We start from the raw sequence: 11,891 nt of genomic DNA, 5'->3' as shown, positions 1-11,891 counted from the left end.
TCTAGGTCACTCTGGACCCTATCCCTACCCTCCAACATATCTACCTCTTCCCTCAGCTTAGTGTCATCTGCAAACTTACTGACTTGTACTTTCAACACACCATTTGGTAGATACTGCTTCCTAAAACTTCCTTTCAGCATATGTTTGCCTGCAGAACATGAGTCAGGTGTGAGAGGCCCTAGGAGGTGTGAAAGTGTAGCCTGAGGGCACAATAATTTGGGCAGCACTGCTGTTGAATATCAGGAACAAGTGAAGAGAGTATTGGAAATTGTAAGAGCAAATAACCTTAAACTGAATTAAGGCAAATGTCAATTTCAAATCATGGAGATAACATACCTGGGAGGACAGAGTGACCTCAAAGGGAGTGTTGACCAATGAAACAAAGATTTGGACAATACTGAACATGTCAAGACCTGAAGATATAAATAATAATATGTGGAGATATACCTATCTCATAGAACTGGAAGGGACCCCAAAGGGTCATCAAGTCCAGCCCCCTGCCTTCACTAGCAGAGGCAAGTACTGATTTTGCTCCAGATCCCTAAGTGGACCCATCAAGGATTGAACTCACAACCCTGGCTTTAGCAAGCCAATGCTCAAACCACTGAGCTGTCCCTCCCCCATTAAAAAAGGGAATAAAAAGATAAAAAAGGGAATTCAAAGGCTGCTAGGAACTATGCCAGCAAGTTCATGCCTAACTATGTAGCTTCCACAACTCACCTAAGACACCTCCGCCACAAGGTCACTGAATGAGCATGGATGCCAGAACATGAAAGCCCATTCTGATATCAGCTCCAGTGCTGCAGTTTTTTGATCCATTGAAAGCATCAAACTCTCCACAGATGCCTTGAAAAGAGGGTGGGAGCAGTACTATTACAGTGTCATAGAACTGGTTGTGTCTCCTGTGCCTCAAGGGATATGACAGCTGCAGTGATTTTCTCAATGCTTCAAAGCAGAAACTGATCACAAACATGGCTACCCCTCTGAAACTACTGATTGCGATTCACAAAAGGAACTTTGCGAAGAACCACTGAGACTGGGGCTGCTTTCGAAAATACAGAATTATGTGTGGTAGAGCACCAGCTTTGCCTCGCGAGGTCCTGCACTTCTGGGCGGTTAGGGTTTGCCTCAGAGGTTTGTTGTGACCCTCAATGTAGCCTCTCTTCCCTCCTAGAGAGGAGGGTTACAGCTTACTGAGTCACCTTCATCATCGGCCAGTCAACGGGTTTGGTGTAAGAACCCTCTTTAGTCCCTGTCTTCCTTCTGCAGGAGGGGGCTCCCCGCCCACCCTACACCCCAGGCCCTCCGGACCTTTTCATCGGGCCCCTGCCCTGTGGCCCCACCCAGCCATCCCACCCCTTCACCGTGAGCTGGCTGAATGAACTGCAGCCAGCTCGTTTCCAGACCATGCCAAGGAAACATCTGTATACGCTCATGCTCCACACCCTTCATGTCCTGACCCTCACGTCCCGTCACGACATGGCGGGACCTCCTACCACCTCTGGAGAGTGAGGAACCCCGGTGGGCCAGCCTATATTCCACCCTGGTCCCGAAGCCTGTTGGGGATATTAGTTGGGGGCTCCTTCACGGAGCCGTGAGCACGGGCGTCTTCTTGGCGTGGTTGACCCCCGTGCTGGACACCTGCCACTTCTGCAGCATGAAGGAGACCCTGGCGCACGTGTATCTAGAGTGCACCAGGTTGCAGCCCCTATTCCGGCTCCTCTTAAACATCCTGTTACGTTTTTGGCTGCACTTTTCCCCTCACCTCCTTATCTATGCACTCCCTATCCATGGCCCCACCAAGTCGCGGGACCTCCTTGTCAACCTCCTCCTAGCACTGACCAAAATGGCCATCTACAAGACCAGAGAGAGGAGGTTGGCTGATGGGGTTTCCTGCGACTGCAGGGCCTATTTCTGATCCTCCATCCATTCATACGTCCAGGCGGAGTTCTTCTGGGTGGTGTTTGCTGGTTCCCTTGACACTTTCGAGGAGCAGTGGGCACTGTCCGGGGTTCTCTGCTCGGTGTCCCCATCAGGTTCCCTTCGTTTAGCCCTGTGACCTCACTCCTGTCCGTTATATCTTTAGTTGTCCTCCGTAATTAATTGAGATCCCGGACTTTCTAGATCCTCCCCTTAGGCTGGGGGAGGTCCTTTAGCAGTGGACTTCCACCCACCCACTTTCCAGATCCCAACAGGACCAGACTCCTGCACCCAACCGCTCTGGGTCTGTCACACATGTAACCTTTGAGTTCCAACCCAGACACCACATAGTAATGGCTAGGGCCCTACCAAATTCATGACCCATTTTGGTCAATTTCATGCTCATGTGATTTAAAAAATCATAAATTTCATGATCTCAGCTATTTAAATCTGAAATTTCATGGTGTTGTAATTGTAGGGATCCTGACCCAAAAAGGAATTGTGAAGGGGGGTTGTGGTACCCTACCCTTACTTCTGCACTGCTGCTGGCAGCGGCGCTGCCTTCAGAGCTGGACAGCTAGTGAGCGGTGGCTGCTGGCTCAGAGCCAAGCTCTGAAGGCAGAGCTGCTGCCAGCAGCAGTGCAGAAGTAAGGATGGCCTGGTATGGTATTACCACCCTTACTTCTGCGCTGCTGCCTGAAGAGCTGGGCCCTCAATCAGCGGCTGCCCAGCTCTGAAGGCAGCAGTGCAGAAGCAAGGTTGGTAATACTGTGACCCCCCTAAAATAACCTTGCGACCCCCCCCTGCAACTCCCTTTTGGGTCAGGACCCCCAAGTTAAGAAACACTTGTCTCCCCCGTGAAATCTGTAAAGTATAGGGTGAAAGCACACAAAAGACCAGATTTCACAGGGAGAAACCAGATTTCACAGTCCATGATGCATTTTTCATGGCCGTGAATTTGGTAGGGCCCTAGTAACGGCAGATGCACTCTCAAGAGCAAATGCTCTATCTGTCAATTCACAGGCTGATGATCTGGAACAAGGAATAAACATTCATGTGAATTCAGCTAAATGCTGCAGTGATACAAGAAGTAAAGGAGGAAAAAATCAGCACTGCACACTTGTATATTTCCACTGCAGAAATGAGTTGTCAGTGCTCTCAGGAGCGCCCTGAAAGGGGACACAGGTCATGGTTCCCACAGTGATGGGAAGGAGAATATTGAATCCAATACACGAAAAGCACCTGGGAATGACCAAACCAAAAAGGAGAGCTAGAGAAGTTGTATTCTGGTCACAAATGAGCAGTGACATTGAAGAGATGATGAGCAGGCGTGGAACATATCAGAAGTACAGAGATTCCCAGCAGAAAGAACCAATGATACTGCAAGAACAACTCGCAGTTCCACAGGACAAAGTCAGAATTGACACGTTCAGCCTGAAGACATGATCATCTGGTTATAATGGACTACTTTACCAAGTTCCCAGAAGTAGTCAGATTCGAAGATACCATCCTTGCAACAGTTTCCAGACTCATCATAGAATTCCATAACTAATAATAACTGACTGTTGTTAGTGCTGTGGAGTGTTGTTAAGGCTGCTAAGTTTTTAATGCTGCTAATGCGGCTGTTCTTGGAGCCCCAGTGTTAGCTGTATTAGCAGGGAGTGCAGCCTGCTGATTCAGCAGACCTCGATGTCAGAGGTGGATTATGGTTTGGTGGGGCCCTGGGCCAGAGCAAGTGGGGGCCCCTTCCCACCCCTTCTACCTGCAGTCCCCCCCCCACAACCCCTCAGTGCTCCTGCCAGGGAAATGGGGTCGGGGCACGGGGGCTTTCCCTGCTCAGATCGGCAGGAGTGCTCGGCAGAGCGGGGCAAGCCCCCACGCCCCGACCACGCTCCCCGGCAGAAGCACCGGGCAGGCGGAGCGGGTCAGTGCACAGGGGCACCCATTTTTCCAGGGTCCCCCAATTGGCCGGGGGCCCTGGGCACAGGCCCCATTTGCCCAGTAGCTAATCCGCCACTGCTCAATGTTATTCATAAGAAAGACCACAGGCTCAGTTTGGTGGCGAAGCTGCTTGGCCACATTTATTGTCCACAATCCCACAGTACTAGTGCTCCATAGGAGCTACAGATACACTAACATGTGTGCCTGTGACAATGGTACCAATTCAATCAGCACACCAGGATGCTGTCCCCTAGGACAGCACAAAGATGTCCCTCCTATGAGTTCTCCTGTTATACAGTGATACAAACAAGTTATGTATTACACTCCAGGTGTTGTTAGTTTCCATCCTTATCCTTGTACCTGCTAGTTCAAACAAAACATCCTCATCCATTATCCTATCATCCCCTCCTTATCTTTACAAATGTATTTAGTGAGTACTTTGCAGGCGAAGAGTACTAATTTAACAAATAAGTGCAAAAAACATAATGGATTTTATGTTTATAATGGGTACCTAGCTACCAGTTCTCTAAGGCTAGGTCTACACTACGGGGGGGGAGGAGGTGTTTGACCTAAGATACGCAACTTCAGCTACGCAAATAGCGTAGCTGAAGTTGCGTATTTTAGGTCGACTTACCTGGCTGTGAGGACGGCGGCGAGTCAACCGCTGCCGCTCCCCCGCCGACTCCGCTTCCGCCTCTCACTGCGGTGGAGTTCCGGAGTTGACGGCAGAGCGATCGGGGATCAATCGCTACCCGCCGATCCGGCGGGTAGTGAAGACGTGCCCTTAGTTTGTTAAAAGTCTGCTTTTCTGAAGTCCATTGTCCTTATTCCGCTGCTCTCACTCCTTCCTTTCCTTAAAACCATGAAATATATCACTTCATGATCACTTTCACCCAAATTGCCTTTCACCTTCAGATTCTCAACCAATTCCTCCCTGTTGGTCAGAATTAAGTCTAAAATGGTTGCGCCCCCCCTGAATTACTTCCTCCACTTTCTGAAACAAAAAGGTGTCCCCAACAATGTTCCCTCTAATTTTTTTCACCCATGTGTGGAATGAATTTTGTTATGTGCACCAATATTGAGATGATGTGCGCCACCAGTAGAAACAAAAAACCTAGATATAATATATATTTTTAAAAAGTTACCATAGGGATAATTATTGCAGCCAGGACAGGTTAGGCATTTTAGAACTCACTACTCAAAGAATTGAATTTAAACATGAGAGAGAAATAAAATTCTGAAATGCACAGACCAGTCAAAAACTAAAATAACAGCACTTTGAAAGAAGAAAATTATAGAGAATATATGTGCATTGCAGGAAGTACCCAGAAGTAACAATAACAACACAAGTATGTGTTGGGAGGTGAGTGTGAAAGAGACAGAGAGTATGTGTGTGTCAGACAGAGACTGTGTGTGTGTGTGTGAGAAAGAAACAGAGACAGTGTGTGTGTGCGTGAAACACAGACAGTGTGTATGTGTGCTGGCTGCTGGGAAAGTATATGAGAGACCGTGCGCTGTCTCTTTAAGGACACAGGCACTCACCAGCAGGCTTGTTCAGACCGCAGCAGCTACCACCAGCTCCCTTCCCTGAGCGCTGTCCCCCAACCCTGCTCTTCAGACAGGGCCGGCTCTAGGTTTTTTGCTGCCCCAAGCAAAACAATTTTTGGCTGCCCCCCCCCCCGGCTCTCTCTCTCCGCCCCCCCCCAACTGCACCCTCCTGCCGCCCCAGCCCTGGGTCACTGGTAACTCGCTCCCAGGGCGGATCATTCAGCAGGAATTTTGGATGTGCACAGAACACAGACAGGATTGGTTCCCATATGGTTACAGAACTGCAGTAAAGTGGAACAATTTTCAGCTTGTGTGATTGAAGGATATCTGGATGCATATTATAAGACTGTCCTACATAAATGAGGAAAAGTTGAGGTGCCTTTATTATTCTTTTGTTCCATTCTTTGTTTCTATGGGGAATTTGCCAATGCAATATTACTGTCTTCCTTTTAAACAACTAAAATTAAAAAAAAAAAAATAAAACAAAAAAAAACAATGGCTGTTGAAAATAGCAATTCCAGTCCTAATAACCACTGGGAAGCATTTCTTGCTCAATTTATTCTACTTTTTCTACAGCAAGTTACAGTGGATCAGTATATTTGATTTGGGGGAAATGAAGTAACAGCTGCCCAAATTGAGCTTGAGCACTCCTGAATTTTGAGGGTGTTCAAATCTGGAAGGCAGGTGCTAGATTCCCTTTCTGAATATTAGCTAAATCTGGAAAAGAAAAGTCAATTTCTGCTTCCATGGCTCAGAAGTGTAAATCCTCCTATGTGCCTGGTACTGTATCTAAAGCTGCCCAGGTCCTAGTAGAGCCTCCCCTCCCTTACTTTTCATTTTAAATTCTAGTGGGATCTCCCTTGCTAGGCTTCAGATAGAGAGGTGCACTGTCCATTTAGTCCACCCAATTCTTTCTTTGGGGGAGAGCCCAGGGCTGGGGTGGCAGGAGGTGCAGGTGGGGGCCAGAGCTGGGGCAGCAGGGGGTGCGGGGGGGGGGGGGGGGGGGGGGGGGGGGGGGGGCAGCAAAAAACCTAGAGCTGGCTCTGTCCCTACCATTCACAGGAAGCTGCAGCATGAGGTTTAAGTTCCACTCCTTCCCCCCCTCCCTTTCCTGTTAATTGCGGCCAAGGGAATGCTGGGAAATGTAGTTCTTTCCCTGCTCCAGGGCTGGCTCTATAGGCAGGGAGCTAACCAAGGAACTACAGCTCCCAGTGCCCCCTGTTGGTTCTCAGCTCCCATGCTGGATTCTTGCGCCCCTGCAAATTTGCCGCCCCAAGCAACTGCTTGCTTTGCTGGTGCCTAGAGCCAGCCCTGACCCCACCCCGACACTCCCACATCCTGGCTCCTCCCCCACATGCCTTCCAGCGCTATTACACCCCAGCCCTGGGAAGGACATGGCAGCAGGGGAACCCCCAGCAAGATGCCAACAAGGTAAAATTCTCCATGCATGGCAGGCCAAGTCCTGCTCGAAGGACGCCAAGGAGCCAGCCACGGTGGAGCCAGCTTCCACCCCTCTGCAAATAAGGGAGGGTTGGAGGGGGGCAGCTGTGGAGCAGCTTCCACCCCTGGGGACAGCCCCTCCAGGACTGGCCTCTGAGCTCTGCTAACCCCGCCTGCAAAGCCATTGTCCCTGCTGCAGCCCGGAGGCGGCCTGTACCTGTGTGTGTCTGGCCGCCGTCCATGGGATGGTGCTGTGAAGATGGCCCAGTGGGGTAGCCTCTGATGGACTCTGCTGGAGCCTGGTAGGGTGCAGCGGCAGGGGATGGGTTGGATGCCAGAGCAGCAGGGTGAGTGACGTCTAGAGACCCATAGGTGAGAGAGAAAGGGTCACATCAGAGAGCCAACGACAGTGCGGGCTCACGCACCAGCGCCCAGCTGCATCCCTGGTGGTTGGGGCAATAGCCACTGCAGCCAAGGCAGGCGTAGCGCCTCGACGGGACCCTCGCCCTGGGGAGGAAGCGGGTGACCCAAGCTCTCTAAAGCAGATGCAGAGAGAGGAGATCGGACGTAACACAGCCGCCGGGCCAGCCGGCGTCTCAGCATTCTCCATAGAACAGCCCCTTGCTGACCTGAATCTGAATGGGCTGCGGAAGTGGGGTGTTTCCTCGAATTCCTACGGCACCCCAGCACAGATGGGAGATGCCCACGCATGGCCAGAGCCTGCCTCACAGACACCCGCTTGCTGGTCACATTGGGAAGCCTGGGCATTGCGCCCAAAGAGGTTCTGTGTGGAACCCTGCAGCGGCTTCCTGGTGACCCTGGGCAAGCTGCTCGGAATCTCTGGGCTGGATCCTGATCCCAGTTACACTGGTGTAAACCTACAGCAATCCCCCTAGCTCCAGCAGAGCCACTTCGGAGTCGCACCAGAGTCCAAAGCAGGCCCTCCGTGCCTCAGTTTCATAATATGCAAAAAGGAGGCTACACGGCAGTACAGCTCTCTGCGGTGTGTATCTTTGATCTATGGGGCTTCCCTAGCTATGGGACAGGGGCCGGTGTTTCGGCTACGAAACCCCCACAGCTTGCCCCCATCCATCAACTCAGGCTGCGGGGCTCTAACTAGGGTGACCAGATCTCTCGATTTTATAGGGACAGTCCCGATTTTTGGGTCTCTCTCTTATATAGGCTCCTATTACCCCCCAACTCTTGTCCCAATTTTTCACACTTGCTGTCTGGTCACCCTACCTCTAACACTGCGGTGTAGAGGTCTGAGTGTGGGTGGGGTGGGCCCCAGGCCCCTCCCCACTTCTGGGGTTTCAATTTTACAGCCCCACAGCCTGAGGCCCATGGGCCGGCTGCGTGCGTCTGCAGCCTGGACATCCCCACTGGTACGCAGAGCGCAGCCCAAGGGGGCCCTGAGACACTGCTGTAATAGCCTGCATGGGCAGTGCAGGATCAGTCCCTTTCGGGGGAGGGGGGAGGAGTGAAGAGGGCTCAGCTATGCCCAATGGGGCATGGCTGTGACATCATCCAAGAGGCCCAGGCAATTGGGATGCAGCTGTGGGTAATCAGTGTCCCAGCAGCTCCTGCCAGGGAATTGGCCTGTCTAGGGGCTACCAGCCAAGTGCGCCAGCGGGGTGTGGCTTGTGAAGCCCTCTAACTGCCCTGCACAGTCCCTGCTGGTGTGCTTTAAAAGGTGCCTAGTGCATGCAGCCAGAGGCCCCTTTAACGCGCACTAAGTACCTTTTGGAGCGCACCAGCAGGGTCTAGGCAGGGCAGTCAGAGTGCAACACCTTTTAAAAGTCACACCCCTCTGGCCTGCTTTGCCATACCACATAGACAAGCCCCAAGAACCCCTCCATCCCCCTCGCTGGCTTTGCAACCGCTGACAGCCCACCCTGTCCAGTGCGCTCCCTCTCCTAGCGATACAAGTAACCCCTGAAATTCTGAGGACCAGACAAAACTAGCAGGGAGAGAGCCAGCTCTCCAGCCTTTCTGGGTCCCGCTCTCTGTCCACTCTGTGTCCTGCTGCACGATGGAGGCCAGGCTGGGCTCTCAGAGCAGGAGCGCACTGGCAATCAGTTCACTCAAGGTATTTAGCATGGTTGTAAAGGCTACTGGGGTTCCTCCCACAGCTCTAGCCAGCCTGCAAAGTTTGGTGGCTCCCTCAAGGTGTTAAGTACCTCGGGTTAATCATTGCCAGGTCCAGAAGCCACTGAAGACAAGTGCCACCTCCCTCCCCTCCCAGCCAGCTTCCCTGGTGTTTGGGGGCTCTTCACACAACCACCCAGGGGAGAAAAATAATATTCTTTTATAGGATAACATGGTTGAGTGGCAGGGGACTCTGGGGCAGGAGGCGGCCAGGGAACAGCTTCACACAGCCTCGATTCCAAGCCGGCAGCGCCCCGAGAATTCACAGATGTCTGACAGCACCTAAAGGTACTTCAGTGGGAGGAGCTGGAAGGGTCATTATGAGTGAGGTGGGTGCCCCCTGATTCTGAAGGCAGGTCTACACTTCACACACTGCATCGGTGCAGCTGTTGTGCTTACGTGAGAGAGCGCTCTCCCGTCGGCGTAGCTAATCCACCTCCCTGAGAGGCGGTAGCTGTGAGTGTTATTTTGCAGAGGCCAGTGGCAGACGGATTGGCTGGGATGGAAGTATCATGGGGCTGCCAGAGTCGAAGACTCATCTCCTGTGGGCTGGAGGTGAGCCCTGAGACACTGTGGGGAAGGGGCCCGGCTCGGGACACTAGAGACCAGTTCCCGTTGCGTGCCCTGGTCAGCCCTGAGAGCGCACAGAGGGCTCGGGGCAGCCTCCCCATTCTGCCAGCCCCTGCCTGGGCACAGTCCATAGGACACAGAAGCGCCCAGCTTTACCTGTGAGGTGCCGGGACGGCTGCTCGCCGCAATCCCCCTGGAGCTGGCTGTACTCGCTGGTGGCATCCCCGTCGGAGCAGGCCTCCGGGCCATCAGACAGGAAGGAGGCGCTGCTGTTGGAGCGGGGTGACTCGGAGAGCGCACGGCTGCTGGATGGGGTCTCGCAGCGCTCCTGAAGCTTGGCCTGAAGGGTCTCAATCATCCTCTCCTTCGCCCGGAGCTCCTTGCTCAGCCTGGGAGGGAGCATGTGTCAGCCCCACATCTACACGCGCGCACAGTTCACATGTTCAACGGTAGGGGTGGCCTCGCATGATGCACTGAGACCATGCGTTCCCCTACCCCATGCATTCCCGTGCCCCCTCTCTCTACAGGGTCTGATGGCCTTGTCTTTGGCACACCCAGCTTCCCACTCACTCTCAAGTATCCAAGCCATCCGCCCACATGGGCCCCTTCCTGCTCTCATGAGGGTGTTCCTCACTACAAAGACCCCCGCACACTGATATGAAAGTCTTCAGATGCCCTGTCCCAGGCTCCTGGGCATGGCCGGGCCCCCGCATGCAGGGGCGCAAAGGAGACAGCCTTGCAGGTATTAGCCTACGTGCCACTAGCCAATGTCTCCCCTGGGCTGGGATCGGGCTCCGCTGGCCTCTTTGCTCAGTTTTACGGGGCTAGTAGAGGAGAGGCAGCCTAGCACAGCTGGAGAGCCCTGGGAGGCCCTTGGACTCCCCTTTGCCAGCAGCCGGTCAGCAAAGAAGAGGCCGGTGCCCTTTGCTCTGCAAGGCAGCCTGAGCCCCGTGCAGTGCGGCAGGCACCCTGCCCGAGCAGACATCCCAGGGCTCCCTGGAATCACCCGTGTGGTTACCTGAGCGCCACGAATTCGTGTCCGGTTTTATCCTCCACGTCAGAGCGATCCCCTGAAAGCAAAGCCAGAGGGGTCTTGTCAGGCAGGGCTTTGGAGCTGTGCTCTGGCTCCGCTCCAGCGCCAGGCAAAAACCTGCAACTCCACTGCTCCGCGCTCCAGCTCCGGGCTCTGCTCCAAAGCCCTGTCGGGGCGCAGGGCGGCACAGCGCCAGCTCCCCTTGGGCCCCCATGCCAGAGCACAGCACCCTCCATTCTGTGACACCGAGAGACCATACCCCCCCCCCCCCCCGCCGAGAACCCACCCCCCCCCCCCCCCCCCCCCCCCCACGGCGCTCCCCCCCCCCCCCCCCCCACTGAGAGACCACTGAGAGCACAGGCCCCCTGTCACTGAGAGACCACTGACAGACCCCGGGTCCCCTCCCCCATGCAGTACCCCCAGACTAAATTGCCCCTGCTCCAGTCCCAGTCCTCAAGCTGTTCCCACCTGCTCCGGAGGGGGCAGCCATCCTGGGAGGAGTGGTCATGCAGCTACGCTAGGCCAGGGCAGCGCTCTCCATGCCTGGGGGTAACCCCCATCTCTGTGGGACCCTGGCCCCCAGCCAGCTCTCAGCGCAAGGTGGAGCCATCTCAGGGCCTCACCCTCCAGCTCTGCCCAGCAACACCCTGACACGCGTCAGGTGCTGGAGAGATACAAAGGGACCTTCCCTAGCATGTGCAGGGAAATGCTGTTGTCAGCCAACCAGCAAAGACAGCAATTGCCAGAGGAGGGCAGATGGGGCTAGCGCAGTCTCTGACCATGGGGCACACTAGCTGCTGCAGTGGGCAATTATGGGATCACCGGCCCTTGAGGGACTTTCCTTCCAACCACGGTCATTCCCCAAGGTAGGCAAGCCTACGTCCCCTCTCATGTAGTATTAAGATTAGCCCTGTAGCTGCAGCTGTTCTCTCTCCATATAAACATTCATCCTTTGGGGAATCCTCCTAAGCCCCTGGCCTCAATGAGATCTAGTGGCGGTGAGTTCCATCAGCCAGTGGTGCCAGGGCCGGTGCTACCATTTAGGCAAACTAGGCGGTTGCCTAGGGCGCCAAGGTTTGTGGGCGCCAAAAAGCGGTGCCCCCAATTTTTTTTTTTACAGCGTTCCTACGCCCCCTCCCTGAGCGCGCGGTCGCTGCTCCACTTCTCCCGCCTCCCAGGCTTGCAGCGCCAATCAGCTGTTTGGCGCCGCAAGCCTGGGAGGGGAGGAGAATTAGAGCGTGGGCGGTGTGCTTGGGGAGGAGGCGGAGCAGAGGTGAGCTGGGGTGGGGAG

At 54.0% G+C, this 11,891-nt stretch overlaps 1 protein-coding gene across 1 annotated transcript in view; it reads right to left on the bottom strand.

The window, feature by feature from the left end:
* Positions 1 to 1,531: 1,531 nt before the first annotated feature.
* The window catches only part of LOC115271269 (myomegalin-like), a 29,161-nt gene continuing 18,801 nt past the window's right edge, over positions 1,532 to 11,891 (bottom strand). Inside the window, exons 9-11 of the mRNA XM_029912442.1 lie at positions 10,586 to 10,637; positions 9,724 to 9,956; positions 1,532 to 1,650 (exon numbers count right to left, since the gene is read on the bottom strand). Of these exons, the coding sequence (XP_029768302.1) occupies positions 1,532 to 1,650; positions 9,724 to 9,956; positions 10,586 to 10,637 (404 nt within the window). The remainder of the gene's footprint in view (positions 1,651 to 9,723; positions 9,957 to 10,585; positions 10,638 to 11,891) is intronic.

The sequence above is a fragment of the Terrapene carolina genome, unplaced genomic scaffold (assembly GCF_002925995.2).
Source record: "Terrapene carolina triunguis isolate 2854851 unplaced genomic scaffold, T_m_triunguis-2.0 Scaffold212, whole genome shotgun sequence".
Taxonomy (NCBI): domain Eukaryota; kingdom Metazoa; phylum Chordata; order Testudines; family Emydidae; genus Terrapene; species Terrapene triunguis.
Note: the sequence above shows the minus strand (reverse complement) of the source record. Positions and strands in the feature narration are given on the sequence as shown.